This window comes from Dendrobates tinctorius, unplaced genomic scaffold (genome assembly GCF_039654945.1).
Source record: "Dendrobates tinctorius isolate UK_male_01 unplaced genomic scaffold, ASM3965494v1 ptg000035l, whole genome shotgun sequence".
NCBI lineage: Eukaryota > Metazoa > Chordata > Amphibia > Anura > Dendrobatidae > Dendrobates > Dendrobates tinctorius.
Window position 1 is genome coordinate 7784805 of NW_027361703.1, and position 24713 is coordinate 7809517.

Sequence of the window (24713 nt, forward strand, 5' to 3'; positions counted from 1 at the left end):
GTCTGAGGACTTGAGAAACCAAATTGTGAGGAAGCATGAGCAATCTCAAGGCTACAAGTCCATCTCCAAAGACCTGAATGTTCCTGTGTCTACCGTGCGCAGTGTCATCAAGAAGTTTAAAGCCCATGGCACTGTGGCTAACCTCCCTAGATGTGGACGGAAAAGAAAAATTGACAAGAGATTTCAACGCAAGATTGTGCGGATGTTGGATAAAGAACCTCGACTAACATCCAAACAAGTTCAAGCCGCCCTGCAGTCCGAGGGTACAACAGTGTCAACCCGTACTATCCGTCGGCGTCTGAATGAAAAGGGACTGTATGGAAGGAGACCCAGGAAGACCCCACTTCTTACCCCGAGACATAAAAAAGCCAGGCTGGAGTTTGCCAAAACTTACCTAAAAAAGCCTAAAACGTTTTGGAAGAATGTTCTGTGGTCAGATGAGACAAAAGTAGAGCTTTTTGGGCAAAGGCATCAACATAGAGTTTACAGGAGAAAAAAAAAAAGAGGCATTCAAAGAAAAGAACACGGTCCCTACAGTCAAACATGGCAGAGGTTCCCTGATGTTTTGGGGTTGCTTTGCTGCCTCTGGCACTGGACTGCTTGACCGTGTGCATGGCATTATGAAGTATGAAGACTACCAACAATTTTTGCAGCATAATGTAGGGCCCAGTGTGAGAAAGCTGGGTCTCCCTCAGAGGTCATGGGTCTTCCAGCAGGACAATGACCCAAAACACACTTCAAAAAGCACTAGAAAATGGTTTGAGAGAAAGCACTGCAGACTTCTAAGGTGGCCAGCAATGAGTCCAGACGTGAATCCCATAGAACATCTGTTGAGAGATCTAAAAATGGAAGTTTGTTGAAGGCACCCTTCAAATATCAGAGACCTGGAGCAGTTTGCCAAAGAAGAATGGTCTAAAATTCCAGCAGAGCATTGTAAGAAACTCATTGATGGTTACCGGAAGCGGTTGGTCGCAGTTATTTTGGCTAAAGGTTGTGCAACCAAGTATTAGGCTGAGGGTGCCAATACTTTTGTCTGAGCAAAAAAAAACCTGTTTGGGAGAGAAGAACAGACAATTTGCGGCGCCCTAAGTGCGTAAACACAATATTGTAGTCTTTAAAGGGTGCACAATTTTATGCACTCACCTGATAGAAGACTAATATAGCTTTAGATTATCATCAAAAATCCTTCCTTTTGGGATACTTCCCAGAAGACAGGGCTTGCAGCTTGCCTCGGGTGGATCCAAGTGAAAGAGCCAAGTTCAGGCTCACACAGGAAGAGTAAATCAAGAAAAACACATCCAGCCCATAAACGGCAGCGCTTCCCAGGACTCACATCCAAAGATGATATTCCATATTTTTTTATAGGTTAAAAAAGAGATACAACGCGTTTCGGATACAGTGTATATCCTTCTTCAGGTATCATAAAAACACAGTACAAATCCTAATAGTATAAAATTCAGTTACACTTATATATAGTAGCAACCTTTTATCCCAGTCTCAGAAACTTGATTTGTGGTGTGGACCAAGTTCAGGAACACAATTCAGGAACACACCCACTGATTGATCCAACCTTGACAACATAGATGCAAGACGGGAAAAAAAAAAAAAAAAAACCCAAAAGGAAAAAAACCCAGGGAGAAAGAAAAAAAAAAAAAAAGGCAACGTTCAAACTCTCTCTATGATATCATTCAATCCATTTGGATATAATGTTCCCAGACGATATATCCAAAACGTTTCTTTCCGGTTTAAAAGAGCATTCCTATTTGCAACACCAGAGGGTATCTGCTCCACCGGAGTTACTTTTATGTTAAAACAATTTTTATGTTTAATTAGTAGATGCCTTGAGAGACTATGTTTTAAAAAGCCGTTTTTTGCTCTATTTCTGTGACCATTAATGCGTGACCGCAGTGACTGCACAGTGCGTCCCACATATTGCAAACCACAACTGCATGTGATGACATATACAACAAAATCACTGTTACAGCTGAGTCTTTGTGAAATCTCAAAGACCTCACCAGTACTATTACATTTGATAGTTTTAGCCCCGTGATCTAGGATCCCACAGGTACAACATTTTTTAGAGGTGCATTTAAAAACTCCGGTTCCTTGAGAAACACCACATAAAATTTGATCCATACTTTTTTTTTTTTTTATAGTTTTTTCCTTTTGAATCCAACTGTTTTTTTAATTTACTGGGGGCCACCAAATTTTTCAAAGTTTTCCCCCTTCTATATGTAATCCCTGGTTTATCAGGGAGATGTTTTCCCAAAACAGGGTCACGTTTCAAGATATACCAATATTTTGAAAGCACAGTTCTTATTAGTTTATTTCCCCTATTGAATGTGGTCACAAAATTCCGTTTCCAGCGATCATCACTTTTTTCTTTACAAATGGTCAAATTATCCCCCTTCCTATTTTTTCCTTTTAAACATTCCTCCTGTGTTTTTACTTTGTTATCCCTATATGCACTAATTTTCAAATTTTTTGGGTATCTTTTTTCCTTAAATTTTCTTTTTAGAATTTTAGACTGTAGAAACACAGAAGGAATGTTTAAAAGGAAAAAAATAGGAAGAGGGATAATTTGACCATTTGTAAAGAAAAAAGTGATGATCGCTGGAAACGGAATTTTGTGACCACATTCAATAGGGGAAATAAAGTAATAAGAACTGTGCTTTCAAAATATTGGTATATCTTGAAGCGTGACCCTGTTTTGGGAAAACATCTCCCTGATAAACCAGGGATTACATATAGAAGGGGGAAAACTTTGAAAAATTTGGTGGCCCCCAGTAAATTAAAAAAAGTTGGATTCAAAAGGAAAAAACTATAAAAAAAAGTATGGATCAAATTTTATGTGGTGTTTCTCAAGGAACCGGAGTTTTTAAATGCATCTCTAAAAAATGTTGTACCTGTGGGATCCTAGATCACGGGGCTAAAACCATCAAATGTAATAGTACTGGTGAGGTCTTTGAGATTTCACAAAGACTCAGCTGTAACAGTGGTTTTGTTGTATATGTAATCACATGCAGTTGCGGGTTGCAATATGTGGGACGCACTGTGCAGTCACTGCGGTCACGCATTAATGGTCACAGAAATAGAGCAAAAAACGGCTTTTTAAAACATAGTCTCTCAAGGCATCTACTAATTAACCATAAAAAAATTTTTTAACATAAAAGTAACTCCAGTGGAGCAGATACCCTCTGGTGTTGCAAATAGGAATGCTCTTTTAAACCGGAAAGAAACGTTTTGGATGTATCGTCTGGGAACATTATATCCAAATGGATTGAATGATATCATAGAGTTTGAACGTTGCCTTTTTTTTTTTTTTTTTTTTTTTTCTCTCTTTCTCCCTGGGTTTTTTTTCCTTTTGGTTTTTTTTTTGTTTTTCCGTCTTGCATCTATGTTGTCAAGGTTGGATCAATCAGTGGGTGTGTGTTCCTGAACTTGGTCCACACCCCAAATCAAGTTTCTGAGACTGGGATAAAAGGTTGCTACTATATATAAGTGTAACTGAATTTTATACTATTAGGATTTGTACTGTGTTTTTATGATACCTGAAGAAGGATATACACTGTATCCGAAACGCGTTGTCTCTCTTTTTTAACCTATAAAAAAATATGGAATATCATCTTTGGATGTGAGTCCTGGGAAGCGCTGCCGTTTATGGGCTGGATGTGCCTTTCTTAAAATACTTTTGTCTGGCCCATTTTTGGAGTTTTGTGTGAAATGATCAATGTTTTGCTTTTTGATTCATTCTCTTTTGTGTTTTTTCATTTAAGACAAATTAAATGAAGATAATAATACCAAAGAATTTGTGTTTGCAATAATTTTCAGGAAGAAACTGAGTATTATCTGACAGAATTGCAGGGGTGTCAATACTTTTGGCCACAACTGTATGGATACTGATGTTCCTGCAGCAGACACCGGAGGAATAGAAGTTGTCACCACTTTATTCCCACCTAAGGCCTCTTTCACACATCAGGTTTTCGGCGTCAGGCGCGATCCGGCGCTTTTGACTAAAAACGGATCCGGCGAAATGCAATGCCGGATCCGGTTTCCCCCCCATTGACTTGCATTAGAGCCGGATTGAGCCGGATGGCCATGCGTTTCATCCGATTTTCGCCGGATCCGGCAATGTGACGCGATCCGGCGTCTGGAAAAAACGGCTACTGTAACGTTTTTTGTCTCCGGCGAAAAAGCCGGACACACCGGATCCGGCGTGTCCGGCTTTTTCATACAATGAAAGCCTATGAGCGCCGCAATGCGCCGGATCCGGTTTCTTTGGTCTGAGCATGCTCAGTAGCTCTGCCCACAGGACATATATAAAAGCAAGACAATGGGACCCTCAGCCACACCCAACATGCCACCCAAGCCAAGAACCAGGAGCAGGAGAAGGCAGCAGACATCTGCAGCAGCAGCACCATCAGCACCACCCCAAATGGAGCAGCATGCTGAACAACGGGAGGGGAGTCCAGCAGCAGATGAGAAACGGTAATTATCAAATCCCCCATTCCTCCAAACTAGGGCTATGGAATATCAAGATATTCATTGGCCCTTTGTTTCTCTTTATTCAACAGCCGCCCAATAGATGCAGCAGCAGCAGCAGCAATGGCAGCAGCAGAAACACCACCCACAGCCATGGAGTCTGGCCATGAGGAAGAGAGCACATCTTCTGGGAGCCCTCCCTCGCATCGTCAGCGTTTGACGGTAAGTTTTTATTTCCAAAATCCATCATCTCTGTAATATATGTCTATTCATTGCCTTTTATTTCAAAACAGGAATCACAAGATGAAGAGGAGCTCCCAGAAGAAGGAAGGGGTGGACAGACACTTGGAGTGGGCTCACAATTGGTAAGTTTTTTGCATCAAACGCAGAAACACAACATCACACTACACACAACACATAGAAAACAATGTTCTGCAGACCACACACAGCAAACAAATGCCTACATCCAAAGACATAACATTTTTTGTTTTCTTCTCTAGTCTTCCCAATCTGGTGCTCGGCCAAGAGGTCCTCGCAGTGCCTCCCAGGGTCGTCGGCGACAGCAACGCGGCGGTCACCAGCGTGTAAGTATAAATATTTTTGCTTTGTTTTTTTTGCACTTTTTATTTCATTTCTTTTGTGGAGGCTAATTATGTTATTTTTGTCTTTTTCTTTAACAGCCTTCACAGCGTGCTCCCGACTCTGACGGTGAGGATGGAGGGATTGATGTGGACCGCCTCATCGATCTCGTCAGAGAAAGGGAGCCGCTCTGGAATATGGCTGACCGCCGCCACGCTGACCTGATCGTTACCCGACGACTCTGGGAGGAAATCTGTTCGCTCCTTGTGGACCGCTGGGAGGACCTCGAAGCTCGGGCCCAGATTAAAGAGCGTAAGTATATACAGTACCGGTTGCTTGATTTAAACCAGTGTTTCCCGAACTCCAGTCCTCGTGGTCCCCACGGATCATGTGTTCAGGATTTCTATTTACTTTGGAAATCCTGAAAACATGACCCCTGGGGACCATGAGGACTGGAGTTTGGGAAACACTGATGTTGTATACTAACCACTTTGTCCTTTCTCGTTTCAGGGGAGAGAATTGTGAAGCGGTGGCGGTCTGTGAGGGATCGTTTCAAGAAGGAGTTCAATAAAGAGATGCGGGCCCAGAGTGGATCTGGAGGACGCAGGAGCAAGTACAAGTACGCACGAGCCCTGTCGTTCCTCCGGGAGACAATGCTCACCAGAAGGTAAATATTACACACCACATGTGACAAAAAAATGTTTAGATGTAACTTTTTTTTTCAGCCAGGGCCATACCATGTCACTATTTTAATTGTTTTTTTTTTCTCTTTATTCCACAGCACGGTGAGCAGCACTCGGGAGCCTGCACGATTGGACCCTTCTGAGGCGATCCCTGAGGAGACCGGCACCGAGGGACACTTCGACCGCCCCGGTACATCTGCACCTTCCCAGCCTTCCCACACATTCGACCCATCTGTCCCATCCACCAGCACAGGAGCATCGTGGCCACCTACATTACATGAAGCTGCTGGTGAGGAGATCGCTTTCCCTTTACCCCACCCTTCTGCCCCTGCCACCTCTAGTACACCTGCGGGTACTGGGCGGCAGCGGCAGAGGGGTCAGGAAAAGACTTATGCGCCAGAGTTCTTGCATCTGAATGCATCTTTCCAGAACTGTCTAAAAGTCTTGTCAGAGCAAATCTCCGCAGGCTATCAGCAGATCAACTCCAGCATTCTGGAGGTGAAGACACTTCTGCAAACCATGCATTCAGAAGCAAGATCTTCGCCAAACCACACCTTTTTCAGGTCTGTTGTGGAGCGCATGGAAACGCTCTCTCCTGCCCAGCAGATGCATGTAATGCATTCATGCCACGCTGCTCTCCAGCAAGTTACCTCCCAACCTCCTCCTCCCACCACAGTAGTTCCTCCACCTGCACCCCCTCCAGCCACTTTCCATCCTCCCCCTCCTATTACATCTACACCCCCTCCAGCCACTTTCCATCCTCCCCCTCCTATTACATACCATCCACCTCCCCAGCACCAGCAACCTCCCCAGCACCAGCAACCTGCCCCGTACCAGACATCTCCCCACTTCCAGCAACCTGCCCCGTACCAGACATCTCCCCACTTCCAGCAACCTGCCCCGTACCAGACATCTCCCCACTTCCAGCAACCTGCCCCGTACCAGACATCTCCCCACTTCCAGCAACCTGCCCCGTACCAAACTCCTTCCCCATACAACTTGCCATCAACATCATCTGCTCCTACAGTCCCTGCCCAACCCTCCACTCCACCACCCACCACCTCTTCTGCTTCCCACATGTCCACCCATTCTGTAGTTTTTTCCACACCTTCACCTCTAACTGTTCCTTCCCCACCACGATCCCAGTCCTCTCTCCACACTCCCAGTGTCGAAGTGTCCCGCAGCCCCTCCAGCAGTATTTCCACCACACACTACACAGATTTATAATGTGTGTATTTAAATAAAAATGACCAGTTTTATGGTTTCAAAGCTTTATTAAACAAGTTATTAAAATTTTAAAAAAGTTTACTAAAAAAAACATTTTTCAATAAAAGTTAAATTATTTTACACTGGTTGTCTGTCATTTCTTTCTGCGGCGAAAAAGGTTAAATACAGGGTATTTAAAAGGTGAAATGGTATTCAAAACTAGGTATATAACTGTGGGTAAATTTTAGCTTTTTGCCACAGTTGTGTTCCTGGTTGTGTTTGAAGCAAAGTATTTCACCTAAAAAGTTGTGTTTATTGTTGGTGATTTCCTAACAATGTACACAACTTTTGTTAAAAGGTGAAATACTTTGCATAAAACACAACCAGGTACACACCTGTGGCCTAAAGCTAAAAATAGAGACCATGACAAGATAGCCAACTTTGGTTGGCAAAGGTATATACTGTTGGTACAGAAGGTACACAAGTTTGGTTAGGGCACAAATCTTTCACACTCTGTCATCCTGCCAGTGTACTCTGCCTTGAGGTGACATAAAGTATAGTGCAAAATTGTCCCTCATTACTGAAACCGTCACAGAACTTCTAGTGGTAATGTCCTGGTAATCTTGCAAGGTGGTTTCTTCAGAGGTGTCCTCAATGGAAATGGGTTCCTTGCAGATAACAAAATTGTGGAGTACCACGCACGCTTTGATCACCTCGTCCACAGTTTCTGTCTTGAGGTTGATCGCAGTCAATAGGACCCGCCATTTGGCTGTCAGAATACCAAAGGTACATTCAACCATTCTTCTTGCTCTTGTGAGGCGGTAATTAAAAATGCGTTTTGGTCTTGTCAATCCTCTGCTAGAGTACGGTTTCAAAAGGTGTTCTGACAGCTGGAAGGCTTCATTCCCTACACAGACAAATGGCATAGGTGGACCAGATGTTTGCGGCAGCGGTCTAGGTGGTGGGAACTGGAAGGTGTTTCCATACAGTTTACGCCCCATGGCAGACAGTTTGAAAACTTGAGAGTCATTGGAGCGGCCATAGGCCCCAATATCAACCGCAATAAATTTGTATTCCGCGTCAGCGATGGCCATGAGGACAATTGAAAAATATTTCTTGTAATTGAAATATTCCGATCCCGATCCAGCTGGCTTTACAATGCGGATATGTTTCCCGTCCACAGCGCCCAAGCAGTTGGGAAACTGACATATCTGTTGAAACTCAGCAATTTCAATCCACCTCTCTGTTGTGGGCTCTGGTAAAAACTCTTCAGCTAAGGAGTCCCACAGTGCACGGCATGTGTACTTCACAATTCCAGATATGGTGGAAATCCCGAGTCTGTACTGGAAATGCAGTGACGAAAGGGATTCTCCAGTTGCAAGAAATCTGTGGGGAATTAAAAAACAATAAATTAGTTTTAAATCACGGCATTACATACCAAAACTGAGCTATAACACTTGGAGATACAAACTACCACCAACAAGATTGCAGTGAAAGTGTGCTCTGATGCGATCACATCCAATAAATGTGGCTTACCTTAAAGTCACCATCAGACGCTCTGCGGGTGAAACAGAGAAGCGGCAATAGGTGTCCGCTTTTCTTATGAGGTGTGCAATGCGCTCCACCAAGTAATCAAAATTCTCCATTTTCATCCTAACATATCCAAAAAATTTATCCGGGTTTCGTCGAAGGTACATGCAGAGTGTAGAATAGACCCCACGCGTCATTCTCTTGGCTGTGATGGGGTGGATCCACAAACGTCGTCTACGATGCCTGATGCGCTGCTGTCTCGCTCTCTCCTTCTCCAGAACAATCACCCTCAAACGATTCGCCTCCGCTATAAAATCCGCCAAATTCTTCAAAATATTTCCAATGACAACATCCATCTTCACCAGTAACTTGCTCTTCTCTCCAACCTGCACTTTCTCCTCGACAACCTGTCAAAGAAGGGCTGTAGGAACACGCTATATATAGTTTTCCAGTAGCCAATCCCGTTCGGAAGGCCACAAGGGTCAATTTTAAAAACCGGATCCGGCGTAATCCGTCGAAAAACGGATAGAAAAACGGATGAACCGGATGAGACGGATCCGGTTTTGTCTGTCAAGAAAAAGACGGATCCGGCAGAAAACCGGATCCGTCACATCCGGTTTTACTAAACATTTGCCGGATCCGGCGTTCCGGCACGACGCCGGATCGCGCCTGACGCCGAAAACCTGATGTGTGAAAGTAGCCTAAGACTTGGGGGCACAACTGCAACATGAGTGAGCCGGGACTTGATAGCCAGGAGTCCCCGAAGCAGGCTACAGCAGTCTGCCGTACAAGTAGAGTTCTAAGTAACATCAAGAAGGAGGGACTTGAATTTAATACGCAATTACAAGTACTTCAGATTAGGCGCTAGTGTGGAGAGGTTCAGAGAAGGCACATGAAGGAGTGCTGGAAAGGTGTATTTTACCTTGCCTGGGAGTTGGCTGAGCCCCTGACCTGGAAGACACGGCACCGGAGTGGGCACCTGTATACGCAACAGACTGAGTAAAGCTTTAGAACTACATGCCCTTGTGTCCTCCACTTATTCCTGCACCTTGCACCCGGCTCTGCTACGTTTGCATCCTTACACCATCTTCCCATTTACCACCTTCATCTACTCTGCCCTGGGACTACAGCTCCACCTGTGGGGAAATTCAACATCATTGCTGCACCACAACATCTGTCCCAGAGAAGCAACCCTGCAGCGCTGGTCAAACTGACCAGAAACCACAGGTGGCGTCACGAATCATCTCAATAACTATCCCCATCACTCTACCCCTTTTACATGGACGCCCAAGGCCACGGACCGGGTCACCACCACTGTGACATCTCCCATTGAAATCTACGGGCCCGGCGCAGAGTACCCCACGGCCCTGGCGGGTGATCCAATGAGGTCACAGGAGGGGAGGAGTCATGGATCACATGATCAGGGGCCTCTGTCCGAGGCCCCTGATCATGTGACCCCCTGAATCCTCCCCTCCTGTGACCTCATCATAGGTCCTGTGTGCACAGCCCTCGGTGTATGCTGTGCTGGTTGTCATGGTGCTGGATGAGGGGAAGTTTATTTGTGGAGTCAGGAGGGGTTTGCATGGTGTACGGAGTGAAGCCGCGTGTGTACGAGGTGTACGGAGCGGAGCCGCGTGTGTACGAGGTGTACGGAGCAGAGCCACGTGTGTACGAGGTGTACGGAGCAGAGCCACGTGTGTACGAGGTGTACGGAGCAGAGCCACGTGTGTACGAGGTGTACGGAGCAGAGCCACGTGTGTACGAGGTGTACGGAGCAGAGCCACGTGTGTACGAGGTGTACGGAGCAGAGCCACGTGTGTATGAGGTGTACGGAGCAGAGCCACGTGTGTATGAGGTGTACGGAGCAGAGCCACGTGTGTATGAGGTGTACGGAGCGGAGCCGTATGTGTACGGAGCAGAGCCGAGTGTGTATGGGGTGTACGGAGTGGAGCCATGTGTGTACTGAGTGGAGCCGTGTGTGTGCGAGGAGTACTGAGCAGAGCCGTGTGTGTACGAGGCATACAAAGCGGAACCATGTGTGTATGAGGTGTGCGGAGTCATGCGTGTACAAGGTGTATGGTGGGGACATTCATACCTCCCAACCGTCCCAGATCCAGTGGGACAGTCCCGAATTTGAGGGAGAGTCTGCTCCGGTCGGGAGCTTACTTTTCCCCTCTTTTTTTTCCTTTCTCTCTGTTCTTTCTTTCCCCTCTTTCTTTCTTTTCCTCAGTACCAGCCACTGTGCCCATAATGCCAGCCACTGTGCCCTCAGTACCAGTCAGTGTGATCAGCAGTGCTAAATGGGTATGGCTGAGGTGTGGACATGGGTGTGACTAGTTGTGAAATGGGTGTGGTCGGGAGCGTGGCGGCGCCAGCGCTTCCTGTCTCTGACACAGAGAGCAACGCTGCTGGATGACGTCATCATTCAGCGAAGAGCTAGCCGCTATGCCAGAGCGAGAAAGCGCGGGCTCCGGTGATGATGCGGACAGGTGAGAGGTGCTGTGTGTGTTTGTGTGTGTGTGTGTGTGTGTGTGTGTGTAGGTGGAGGAGGCCATGATGGGGGAGGGAGATGGGGAGAAGGCCATGATGGGGGAGATGGGGAGAAGCCCAGAGTGTGCTGGCCAGCATGCCTAATTAAATAGTAGTGGCGTGATTAATAGGCTGTGGACCAGTCACTGTGCAGTACCTTTGTGTGAACAGCGCCCTATGCGGGCCTTTATTGTGCAATTGTATACCGGGCAGTCACCCCCTCCAGGAATGAGTTGGTGGAGAGTGGCTGTTGATCTGGTATTTTGCACCTGTGTTGCTGACATCTTGCTTTATGGGTTGGCTGCACCCTGCAGTGCATTTGTTCCTAGATCTGGGCAGGTAAGTGTTGCTGCCTTTTTGTTTGCTGTTTAAAAATGAATTTTTGGAGACTTTGAGTCTTCTTTAGTGGCTTCGCTATTCAGTTGAGGTGGTGAAATGGGCAATGATGGGAGTGGTGGGGGAGAAAGCAAAGGTAGTGGTGAGGGAGAAGAAAATGATGGAGGTGGTGAAGAGGGCAATGATGGTGTGGGGGAGAGGACAATAATGGGATGCGGGGGGGAGGAGGACAATGAGGGGCGTGGGGGTTTGGGATGGGAGGAAGGGGGACTTATAATGGCCTTAAGAACAGGGGGAGGTGGAGGAAGACATTATCTCTTATATCTAACACAGTCCCTTAGTATATAGTGTACTCCCTTTATTATGTATAACACAGTCCCTTGATATATAGTGTACTCCCTTTATTATGTATAACACAGTCCCTTAGTATATAATGAACATACTTAATATGTATAACACAGTCCCTTAGCATATAGTGTACTCACTAATTCTGTATAACACCATCCTTAGTTACATAGTTTCCACTTTTATTATGTATAACACCGTCTCTTATTACGTACCATCCTCTCTAGTTGTATATGGTACCGTCCCTTATCATATAGCTTCCTCTACTGTTATGTATAGTGCTGTCTCTTGCATAGTGTATTCTTGTTAATTTTGGTATTCACCGCGCCTCTTTTATTACATAGTCACCTCTCTTTTTAGATATAAAATGATGGAGGAGCCGGTGACCAGACTACCAGTCCATCAGCTCCTCCATTAGAAAGGAAGCTTTCCCATGCTACATCAGCCATCATTGCATTATACAGCTAATAAGATAGGACGGTATGTAATAAAAAACAGGGCTCTATATAGTCCAATATGTAAGGGACAGTACTGTACATGACAAGAGAGGGCACTGTGTAAGGGACAGCAATATACATAATAAAGGAGACTATGTAATATATATACATTGTAAGGTAGCACTCACTGAGTGCGTTGGGGGACACTCACTTGGCTGCGATATTGATGCACACAGAAACACTTTCCACTTAAACAGTCCATGCGATTTATTATGCCATCATAAACCGCACCGTAAGCCTTGTTACACTTCCCAAGCTTACACATAGTCCATCACATTTCTTAGTATACGGCTTAAACACGCTGTCACTAAACACGCTGGACCTCTTTGCCCAGTTACCGTGGGCGACCGCACGCCGAACAGTTCATTAATGTCCATAGAACACAATGGGCACCAATAGTCTTGTCCGGGGTTACCTCGCAGGAGCTCCTGCTCCAGATGCCGACTCTTTGGTAGTCCTCTCTCTCAGGAAGCTGCCGAACTGGGATCACCGTCCCGGATAACGCCTTGCTTACCAGGCCACCTGACAGTCCAGATCCACAGACGGACAGTAGCTCCCCCAATGCAGTGCCATCACTGACTCTGCAAACACGTGACCTGTCTATGTGCTATTCAGGACGTCCATCCCCACTTTGGAACCGCCCAATACACAGGCCTCACCAGGTCCAAGGTCGCAGCATGTGCTCCAGGGATCCGATTCTCCCAGAATCTCCCAACACTGACCCTCCAGGACCTTGCACCCTGAACCATTCAGGTACACACCATGTATCTCTCTCTCCATGTGACCAGACCTCAGGCACAATATATGCTACATAACCACACCCACAGGTGAGGTATGGATCACATGGTCATGACCTCACTAGAGGTCCTATTCCACACACAGCCACGCACATACAGGCTTTACATTGGGCATTCAGACACATGCCCCTGGGTGGGTTTGTAGGTGACTGGTCCCACCATCTCACCAAGTCACCTGGAAACTTTCCCAATACACAGTAACAAACCCTCAGCAGTAGATCTGCTGAACAACACACGTTCCGGCTTCCATCACAAGACCACCCATCCTTGTGATACATATCGGCCATTCACAACTCTGCCGCTCATCATTTCCCCATCACAATAAAGGAAACGCCTGCATGCATGTCCTGGGAAGCCAATACAGCGCCCTCTAGCTGTCACAGGGGTCACTGCATCACAACATGTATGTGAGTGTGGCTATATATCTATATATATACTGTATGTAGCTTTGTCGCCATAAAAGGAAGGGGGCCCAGACACATTTCTTGCACAGGGGCCCCAATGTCATGCCTGCCAGGCCTGTCATGCCGCTTTGCCCCCAGTGCCGGGTCCCTGCGGGCGCCTTGGAGGTCTCTCATGTCTTATGCTGCAAGATTCCTGGATCAGTGTGCACATGCACCTCGTGACTGTTGTGCTGCAAGATGCCTGGACCTCACCTCGTGGCTGCATGCCGTGGCTGTGTGACCAGCTGTCTATGCTCTGCCTGCGGCAATCCTCTGTGTTCCTGAAGACCCTGATCATGTGACCTTTCCAGCACTGTCTGATGCAGCAGTCCTCTCTGTGTTTCTGGAGCCCCTGATCATGTGACCTTTCCTATGTTCCAGCATTGTCTGACCCAGCTAACCTCTCAGAGCCGTGTGTGTACGGAGTGAAGCCATATGTGTACAGGATGTACGGAGCAGAGCCAAGTGTGTACGAAGCATACAAAGCAGGCTTTTCCCACGGACACAGGAGTACATGGCGGAGCCCCGAGGAGCATTTTAAAACACACACAAGACGTTCCACCTGAAGTGATGTGCTGGAAGCTGACTGGAAATTAGATAATTTCTTGAGGAGATTGTAACAGAACCAGGAATGCTTCAGATCCATCACCATGTCCTCCTCCGACAGTGCAGACAGCAGGATCGCCTTGGAATTGGGGTTGCCGGCCATGTGAGGAGATCATGATATGTCCTGCACCGGGAGGCTCAGGTGGGCAGTACAATGGGAGCTGGGCTGCTATAGTATCTTTATAGAATCTTTCTTTATTTATTTCTTTTTCTTTCTTTCTCTGTTCTTTCTTTCTCATTCTCTGTTCTGTCTTTCCCTCATTTTCTTTCTCTCTCTGTTCTTTCTTTCTCTAATCTTTCTTTTTTCTTTCTCTCTCTCTCTGTTCTTTCTTTCCCCTCTTTCTTTCTTTTTCTTTCCTCTCTTTCTTTCTCTCTGTTCTTTCTTTTATTTACTTCTTTCTCTCTCTGTTCTTTCTTTGTCTCTCTCTGTTCTTTCTTTCTTTCTTTCCCCTCCTTTCTCTCTCTGTTCTTTCTTCGGTCTCTCTCTGTTCTTTCTTTCTCTCTCACTCTCCTTTCTTTCTCTCTCTTTTTTCTCTCTGTCTCTGTTTTCTCTCTTCCTTAGTGCCAGTCAGTGTGCCCATAATGCCAGCCACTGTGCCCTCAGTACCAGTCAGTGTGATCAGCAGTGCTAAATGGGTGCAATTAGGCGTGGACATGGGTGTGACTAGTTGCAAAATGGGTGTGGCTGGGCGTGGCCTAAAATTTGCAGCGCGCAGTCGCAGTCTTTATCCCTCTTTCCCTTCTTCAAAAGTTGGGAGGTATGATAGGGGCAGCTATGACCAGGGGGTCTGGTTGCCCAATGGATAGCAGTTCTGCCAGGAATTCTGTCACCGTGCGTACAAAAGGGACAGAGCTTTGGGAGGAGTACTGTACCTAAAAGCAATAAATAGGACTGAGCTGAAATACTGGGCACAGATCTGACTACATGTTATATAGTCGTGTTAATCTCCTCTCACTTCTTGTAACCTACAAGTGTACAAAGATATTATATAGTCACCATGTGACTAGTGGGCCTGTGTAACTTCAAATGCCAGGGCTGAATTTTAGTCCCAGTCCGGCCCTGAACCTGATGCCTGGATCCTGTCGGTCGTTGCCAGTAGTCCGGAGTCCGATGCCATCGCACCCTGCCTTGGACCCTGGCGGGTCTTCTAGCACGCACCCTGCCTTGGACCCTGGCGTGTCTCCTAGCACGCACCCTGTCTTGGACTCTGGCGTGTCTCCTAGCACGCATCCTCTCTTGGACCCTGGCGTGTCTCCTAGCAGGCCTCCTGCCTTGAAACCCTGGTGTGTCTCCTAGCACGTACCCTGCCTTGGACCCTGGTATGTTTTCTAGCACGTGTTATGCCTTGAACATTTGGCGTGCCCCTGCACGCACTTTGCTGTGTTTCACTGTTTATGCCTTGCACCTGATTAAAGCTTGAAACCACGTTTATTGAAGAAACCCAGTGACCTCGCTTTATGTTTTGCATCCTGCTCATTCCTGTTGTTAGATACTCACTAGTGTCCCCCTGAGCCGGCCATCTGGTCCCAGCAGTCGTGGTGGCTCACCCCCTTGGTCTTGCCCCTGACACTCCCTGTATAGGGGGGTGGTTCCACACAAGGTCAGCTCACCCTCGGTGGGTGGGTGCCACAACCCAGAGGGTCCACTCAAAAAATCGGCTCAGCAGAAGCTGAGTCCGTCACAGATAATCAGGCCCAGGACTCCGCTGGTACCTCGGCTTCTTGGACTGCTGTTTCCTTCTGAAGAATCAGACTTGGTTTATGTTTCCTTAACTCGCTTGGAATATTGAGGCAGCCAGAGAATGAAGACTTCCACGTCTACTCGCTGCCCTCTCCTCTGGCTACCCGTGTCTACGTCTGCGTCTCCTGTATCCTATCCAGTGCAGGTGACGGTTTCAAGATGGCGGAACAACGCTACGAGGAATGGCTTGGAAATACTCGGGTTTTTGCCTAAAGTGTTTTTTTTGCCCAGCCCTGGTAAGAGGGGGCTTAAAGAAGGGGGTACTGTCACGCCTGCCATGCCTGTCATGCCGCTTTGCCCCCAGTGTCGGGTCCCTGCGGGCGCCTTGGAGGTCTCTCATGTCTTATGCTGAAAGATTCCTGGAGCAGTGTGCACATGCACCTCGTGACTGTTGTGCTGCAAGATGCCTGGAGCAGTGTGCATGCGCACCTCACCTCATGGCTGCATGCCGTGGCTGTGTGACCAGCTGTCTCTGCTCTGCCTGCGGCAATCCTCTGTGTTCCTGAAGACCCTGATCATGTGACCTTTCCAGCACTGTCTGATGCAGCAGTCCTCTCTGTGTTTCTGGAGCCCCTGATCATGTGACCTTTCCTATGCTCCTGCACTATCTGACCCAGCTAACCTCTCAGTGTTTCTGAAGCCCCTGATCATGTGACCTTCTCTATGGTCCAGCCCAGTCTGATCTAGCAATTAGAGTTGCGCGAAACGGGTCGAAAAAATTCAAAAGTCGCCGACTTTTGGCAAAGTCGGGTTTCATGAAACAAAACCCAACCCTAGGATGAGGTCGGCCACGAGGTCGGCGACTTACGCGCCAAAGTCGCGTTTCAAAAGTTTGTTTTGCGCTCTTTTTCAGCCAATCAGGATCCACGGACACTGTGGGCAACGTGATGACCTAGGCACGGGTCACCACCATCTTTCAGAAGGGCATGCAAGTGATTGGCTTGCTTTGGTGGGCGTCACAGGGGGTATAAAAGGGCGTGCATGCCGACCGCCATCTTACTTCTGCCGATCTTAGTATAGGGAGAGGTTGCTGCTGATTCTGTAGGGAGAGCGTTAGGCAGGGAAGAAGACAAAAAAACTGCTTCTGCTGCTAGCGATTTGGCCTGCACAACACACAAGTCACTGTGTGTGCAGTGCAAGGGGAGGCTATATTGTGGTGTATCAGTGGTGTTGGTTGTTGGGCTGCCTTTTAAGGCTTCCTGACACGCTGGCATTGCTGTTTACCCACTGCTTCGCAAACTGCTTTTTTAAAAGCAATCCAATCTCCCTTATCCTCTAGTCACTTTTGTCACAGCTGTGCCATCGAGCCTGTCACATAGCGCTCAGATATCAGTGGGCCTCACACAATCCACAAGTGTCCAGTGTCCAAAAGTGTGCGCAGAGATTCAAAATCTCCATTATCCTCTCGTCACTTTGGTCACAGGCAGCTGTGCCATCGAGCGTGTCACATAGCGCTCAGATATCAGTGGGCCTCACACAATCCACAAGTGTCCAGTGTCCAAAAGTGTGCGCAGAGATTCAAAATCTCCATTATCCTCTCGTCACTTTGGTCACAGCTGTGCCATCGACCCTGTCACATAGCGCTCAGATATCAGTGGGCCTCACACAATCCACAAGTGTCCAGTGTCCAAAAGTGTGCGCAGAGATTCAAAATCTCCATTATCCTCTCGTCACTTTTGTCACAGGCAGCTGTGCCATCGAGCGTGTCACATAGCGCTCAGATATCAGTGGGCCTCACACAATCCACAAGTGTCCAGTGTCCAAAAGTGTGCGCAGAGATTCAAAATCTCCATTATCCTCTCGTCACTTTGGTCACAGCTGTGCCATCGAGCCTGTCACATAGCGCTCAGATATCAGTGGGCCTCACACAATCCACAAGTGTCCAGTGTCCAAAAGTGTGCGCAGAGATTCAAAATCTCCATTATCCTCTCGTCACTTTTGTCACAGGCAGCTGTGCCATCGAGCCTGTCACATAGCGCTCAGATATCAGTGGGCCTCACACAATCCACAAGTGTCCAGTGTCCAAAAGTGTGCGCAGAGATTCAAAATCTCCATTATCCTCTCGTCACTTTGGTCACAGCTGTGCCATCGAGCCTGTCACATAGCGCTCAGATATCAGTGGGCCTCACACAATCCACAAGTGTCCAGTGTCCAAAAGTGTGCGCAGAGATTCAAAATCTCCATTATCCTCTCGTCACTTTGGTCACAGGCAGCTGTGCCATCGAGCGTGTCACATAGCGCTCAGATATCAGTGGGCCTCACACAATCCACAAGTGTCCAGTGTCCAAAAGTGTGCGCAGAGATTCAAAATCTCCATTATCCTCTCGTCACTTTGGTCACAGGCAGCTGTGCCATCGAGCGTGTCACATAGCGCTCAGATATCAGTGGGCCTCACACAATCCACAAGTGTCCAGTGTCCAAAAGTGTGCGCAGAGATTCAAAATCTCCATTATCCTCTCGTCACTTTGGTCACAGGCAGCTGTGCCATCGAGCGTGTCACATAGCGCTCAGATATCAGTGGGCCTCACACAATCCACAAGTGTCCAGTGTCCAAAAGTGTGCGCAGAGATTCAAAATCTCCATTATCCTCTCGTCACTTTGGTCACAGGCAGCTGTGCCATCGAGCCTGTCACATAGCGCTCAGATATCAGTGGGCCTCACACAATCCACAAGTGTCCAGTGTCCAAAAGTGTGCGCAGAGATTCAAAATCTCCATTATCCACTCGTCACTTTGGTCACAGGCAGCTGTGCCATCGAGCCTGTCACATAGCGCTCAGATATCAGTGGGCCTCACACAATCCAAAAGTGTCCACTGTCCACAAGTGTGTGCAGAAATTCTAAATCTCCATTATCCTCTCGTCACTTTGGTCACAGCTGTGCCATCGAGCCTGTCACATAGCGCTCAGATATCAGTGGGCCTCACACAATCCACAAGTGTCCAGTGTCCAAAAGTGTGCGCAGAGATTCAAAATCTCCATTATCCTCTCGTCACTTTGGTCACAGGCAGCTGTGCCATCGAGCGTGTCACATAGCGCTCAGATATCAGTGGGCCTCACACAATCCACAAGTGTCCAGTGTCCAAAAGTGTGCGCAGAGATTCAAAATCTCCATTATCCTCTCGTCACTTTGGTCACAGGCAGCTGTGCCATCGAGCGTGTCACATAGCGCTCAGATATCAGTGGGCCTCACACAATCCACAAGTGTCCAGTGTCCAAAAGTGTGCGCAGAGATTCAAAATCTCCATTATCCTCTCGTCACTTTGGTCACAGGCAGCTGTGCCATCGAGCGTGTCACATAGCGCTCAGATATCAGTGGGCCTCACACAATCCACAAGTGTCCAGTGTCCAAAAGTGTGCGCAGAGATTCAAAATCTCCATTATCCTCTCGTCACTTTGGTCACAGGCAGCTGTGCCATCGAGCCTGTCACATAGCGCTCAGATATCAGTGGGCCTCACACAATCCACAAGTGTCCAGTGTCCAAAAGTGTGCGCAGAGATTCAAAATCTCCATTATCCACTCGTCACTTTGGTCACAGGCAGCTGTGCCATCGAGCCTGTCACATAGCGCTCAGATATCAGTGGGCCTCACACAATCCAAAAGTGTCCACTGTCCACAAGTGTGTGCAGAAATTCTAAATCTCCCCTGTCCTATAGACACCTTGTACCTTGTTTTACATTACTATATAGTTTGTTGGATTTTGTCTACATTTCTACCAAAAATGAGGAAGGCTGGTGGAAGAGGCCGTGGAATTGGGCGGGGGTTGGCAGCTGGTAATGATGGTGTTGGTGGTGGATCTGATGGTAGTGGCAAGAGCAAAATAGGACCGAATGCAGGAGGTGCTGACCCTGCGTCATCGTCTGGCTACATAAGGCCTTGAACGCTTAGTTTTCTAGGAGTTGGCAAACCGCTTTTAAAGGCAGAGCATCAGGAAAAAGTTTTGTCTTACATTGCTGACTCAGCCTCCAGCTCTATTGCCTCCTCTTCTTCAGTTGTAAAAAGTAAAAGCACTGAGTCGTCATTGGAGGCTCATGTTCATGAACCACACCTTTCCTTGTGTCCTTCACCCCAACCAAGATTGAAGGATGACGCAGGCCATACTGCTGATTACTCCATGGAGCTGTTTTCACATACCATGCCTGGATTATCAAGTGAAATGGTGAATTACCCAGGCCAAGATGAATCTGACATGGAGTGCACTGATGCACAGCCGCTTATGGATGATTCTGCTGGTACATTCACTCAGAGCACTACATTGTCCTCGCAGTGTACAGAGCCAGATTTTGACCCTGATGAGACTCAGGTGCCCCTTCCCGCACACTATACCACCATACACGGTGACACAGAGAAAGGTGCACATGACATAGAAGAGGAGGTGATGGATGACCCAGTTGTTGACCCAGATTGGCATCCATTGGGGGAAGAGGGTGCTGCTTCCAATAGCTCAGATGAGGAGCATCCACAGCAGACATCGACATCGCAACAGCTGTTATCTGGCAGGCCCGGAGCACTCCAAAGACAGGTTCCAAACATCAAAAGAGTTGCTGGACAGCTTGTCCAGAGGGTCAAAAGATTACAGCGTGCTAGGCCGCAAAATGTCTGCCAAAGTAGGAAGAGTGCAGTGTGGCACTTTTTTGAACAAAATCCTCATGATCAGGCCAAGGTTATCTGTAAGAAGTGCGCAAAGACCTTTAGCCGAGGGAAAAATCTGAAAAATTTGAATACCAGTTGCATGCTTAGACATTTAACCAGCATGCACTTGCAAGCGTGGACACAACACCAAACCTCAAGTGCCACATGTGCAACTGATCACAACGAAGGTAGTCAGCAACGCTACATTGTTTCCCCCACTGTAAGCCCACCGGTTAGCACAGCAGCAAATGTTGAGGTGTCGTTGCAAGACCACAGCAGTCAGGGAATCCCACTGTTATATCAACGAAAGACTGATTCTAGGCCATCAGAAAGAACACAACTCCATCACCATCATCAACCCTCTCTCAGTCCGCCCTGTCCACCGCTACTTCCACCATATGCAGCTCTCAAGTCCAGCTCACCCTCCCAGACACTATGAGTAGGTCAAGAAAGTACTCAGTCTCTCATCCGCGTACACTGGGTTTGAACGCCCACATTGCCAAACTAATCTCGTTTGAGATGATGCCCTTTCGGTTGGTGGAAAGCACAGCTTTCCGCAAACTCATGGCCTATGCAGTACCACGCTATGACCTACCCAGTCGCCACTTTTTCTCTCGCAAAGCCATCCCAGCCCTCCACCATCATGTGAAAGACCGCATTGTCCATGCACTCAAGCAGTCAGTGAGCGGAAAGGTGCACCTCACAACTGATGCATGGTCCAGTCGGCATGGCCAGGGCCGTTACGTGTCCATCACTGCGCACTGGGTTAATGTGGTGGATGCAGGGTCCACAGGGGACAGCGGTGGTGGGACAGTGCTGCCTAGCCCACGGTATAGGAAACAGTTGGCTGTAGGCGTTCGACCCTCCTCCTCCTCCTCCTCCAGAAACGAAAGCTCGTCCACAGAGCGCAGTCGTACGAGCACTCCATCTGCAGCTGCCACTGTTGCACACGATGTGTCCCCCTATCGAGCAGCTAGTGGAAAGCGTCAGCAGGCTGTGTTGCAGATGATGTGTTTGGGCGACAGACACACCGCCGAGGTGCTGGCCGAGTACTTGAAGCGACAAACTGAGTCATGGCTGGGAAGTGTACATCTTGAGGCAGGCAAGGTAGTTAGTGATAACGGCCGTAATTTTGTGGCAGCCATAGCCCTTTCAAAACTCAGCCATATACCTTGCTTGGCTCACACCTTGAACCTGGTGGTGCAGTGCTTCCTCAAAAATTATCCGGAGTTAACAGCCCTGCTCCAGAAGGTGCGAAGACTGTGCGCGCACATCCGCCGGTCGCCTGTACACTCCGTTCGTATGCAGAAGCTGCAGCGATTGCTCCACCTTCCCAACCACCGCCTCATTATCGACATTGCAACAAGGTGGAACTCCACCCTGCACATGGTGGAGCGGCTGTGCGAGCAGAGGCAGGCCATAATGCATTTGTGGGAGGATACACGGCCAGGCACTTTGAGAGCAGACATGGAGTTGACAGGCGTGCAGTGGTCGAAGCTGAAAGACCTTTGTAAAGTCCTTCAGTGTTTTGAGGAATGCACACGGCTGGTAAGCGCAGACGACGCCATCCTAAGCATGAGTATCCCACTTATGCGTCTGCTCATGCAAACTTTGACGCACCTTAAGGAGCAGGCGTCTGCAGCCAATGTTGATGAGGAGGAAGAGGAGGAGGGAATCCTTGATGACATTCAGCCATTGTCTGCTCAGGGACCTCTCCTGGACGAGGTGGAGGAAGAAGAGGAGGAGGAGGAGGATGATGGGGATGATTACTTAGGGGAGGAGGATACATCTCGTGGGGCAAGTGAAAATGTTGGCGTGGCAAGGTCTGGTACAGGGTTTGTGCGTGACTGGAGGGATGTGGATTTGCCAGAAAGTGCTCCTCCACCCAGCACTCGCAGTGCATCATTGACACCGGGAACATTGGCCCACATGTCAGATTATGCCTTGCGGATCCTAAAAAGGGACCCCCGCATTGCCAAAATGATGAACGATGACGACTACTGGTTGGCCAGCATCCTGGATCCACGCTATAAAGGCAAATTACAAAACATCATGCCACAGGAGAACCTTGACCTAATATTGGCTAATAAACAAGCAACTCTGGTAAATCGGTTGCTTGAGGCATTCCCAGCACACAGCAGCGGTGATGGTTCTCACACGAGCCATACGGGCCGGGGGCAGCTTGGCAGAGGTGTTCGTGGTGCACACAGCAGAAGTGGCGTTGGAGACAGGGGTTTCATGACAATGTTGTGGACTGATTTTTCAAATACCGCTCACACAACTGGTAATACTGCATCGATGGAAAGTGACAGGAGACAGCAGTTGTCAACTATGGTTACAAACTACTTTTCCTCCCATATCGATGTTCTCCCACACAGGTCATTCCCCTTTGACTATTGGGCCGCTAAACTGGACACCTGGCCTGAATTGGCCCAATATGCCTTACAGGAGCTCGCTTGCCCAGCTGCAAGTGTGCTATCGGAAAGAGTCTTCAGTGCAGCTGGATCAATCCTGACAGAAAAAAGGACCCGTCTGTCAACCCAAAATGTGGATGATCTAACCTTCATTAAAATGAACCACGCATGGGTTTCCAAGGATTTTGTCCCACCTTCCCCTGATGACACATAGGGTGACAGAAAAATGGCTTGCTTTGGTCCACCTCTTCCTGGTACTTCACCTATTTCGCCTTTTGCATCAGCTGAATGTCCAACATCAACATATGCCACTTTCTAAAACTCCCTAACTGTGCTGCCTCCCCCCCCATGGCCGGGGTCACCACCTACCGCACGACACCGTGCGAGTGCCGTTGCCCTGGACAGGTGGGTAGGCCGACTCTTGGGCGCGGGCACTGGCACAGGGTCCCTCATAGTGCAATCAAGTGTCTCTGACGGTGGTGGTGCACACCCGCCGTCAGACACACCGCTGTACTATGAGGGGCCCAGTGCCAGTACCGACGCCCACGAGTGGGCCCCCCTTGCTTGGGCAGGGCCCCAGCATTTGCAATCTTCACCTCTCCCTGCTCCACCGCTGTGTAATCTGGGCCGTCAAATCCATACTGTGCCTGACACCGTCTGAGCCTGCCTCCTGAGACATATATTTTGAATGTGTACGCTATCCATACATGTTATCCGGGGATACGGTACCCTTTCTAACCTTTGTGCAATCACGTGCAATCCATACTGGGCCTAACACCGTCTGAGCCTGCCTCCTGATACATATATTTTGAATGTGTACGCTATCCATACATGTTATCCGGGGATACGGTACCCTTTCTAACCTTTGTGCAATCACGTGCAATCCATACTGGGCCTAACACCGTCTGAGCCTGCCTCCTGAGACATATATTTTGAATGTGTACGCTATCCATACATGTTATCCGGGGATACGGTACCCTTTCTAACCTTTGTGCAATCACGTGCAATCCATACTGGGCCTGACACCGTCTGAGCCTGCCTCCTGAGACATATATTTTAAATGTGTACGCTATCCATACATGTTATCCGGGGATACGGTACCCTTTCTAACCTTTGTGCAATCACGTGCAATCCATACTGGGCCTAACACCGTCTGAGCCTGCCTCCTGAGACATATATTTTGAATGTGTACGCTATCCATACATGTTATCCGGGGATACGGTACCCTTTCTAACCTTTGTGCAATCACGTGCAATCCATACTGGGCCTAACACCGTCTGAGCCTGCCTCCTGAGACATATATTTTGAATGTGTACGGTATCCATACATGTTATCCAGGGATACGGTACCCTTTCTAACCTTTGTGCAATCACGTGCAATCCATACTGTGCCTGACACCGTCTGAGCCTGCCTCCTGAGACATATATTTTGAATGTGTACGCTATCCATACATGTTATCCAGGGATACGGTACCCTTTCTAACCTTTGTGCAATCACGTGCAATCCATACTGGGCCTGACACCGTCTGAGCCTGCCTCCTGAGACATATATTTTGAATGTGTACGCTATCCATACATGTTATCCAGGGATACGGTACCCTTTCTAACCTTTGTGCAATCACGTGCAATCCATACTGAGCGTGAGAACGGCTGGCGAGCTGTTAAGCAAGCTACAGCACCTGTCCAGACAAGTACAGGGATTCCCTAGCGAGGAGACTTATTTGATTGTTTTCAATGTTGGGACAGCAATTTTTGGGGAGCACTATACTCTGGAGAATGATAGATGGGGCCCACCATACACTGGAACATTCCAAAGGTGGACATCAGACACTGGAGCAGCATTTACAGGGCCCATTATACACTAGAGCATTAGAAATGGGGCCCATTATGTTTGGAG

General features: G+C 48.0%; 1 protein-coding gene across 8 annotated transcripts in view; it reads right to left on the reverse strand.

Moving 5' to 3' along the window:
• The window catches only part of PPHLN1 (periphilin 1), a 185386-nt gene extending 169081 nt beyond the window's left edge, over positions 1–16305 (reverse strand). For 2 of the 8 annotated variants that reach the window (XM_073573253.1, XM_073573245.1), the window contains exon 1: positions 12603–12816. Coding sequence is in view for 2 of the 8 variants with exons in the window: in XM_073573242.1 (XP_073429343.1) it covers positions 12847–12967 (121 nt within the window). In the remaining 6 variants the exon portion in view is untranslated. Of the gene's footprint in view, positions 1–12602; positions 12817–12846; positions 12983–13640; positions 13720–16208 lie in introns of those variants that run through there. The other 6 variants (XM_073573247.1, XM_073573252.1, XM_073573249.1 and 3 more) reach the window with 6 other exon arrangements.
• Between the last annotated feature and the right edge of the window lie 8408 nt (positions 16306–24713).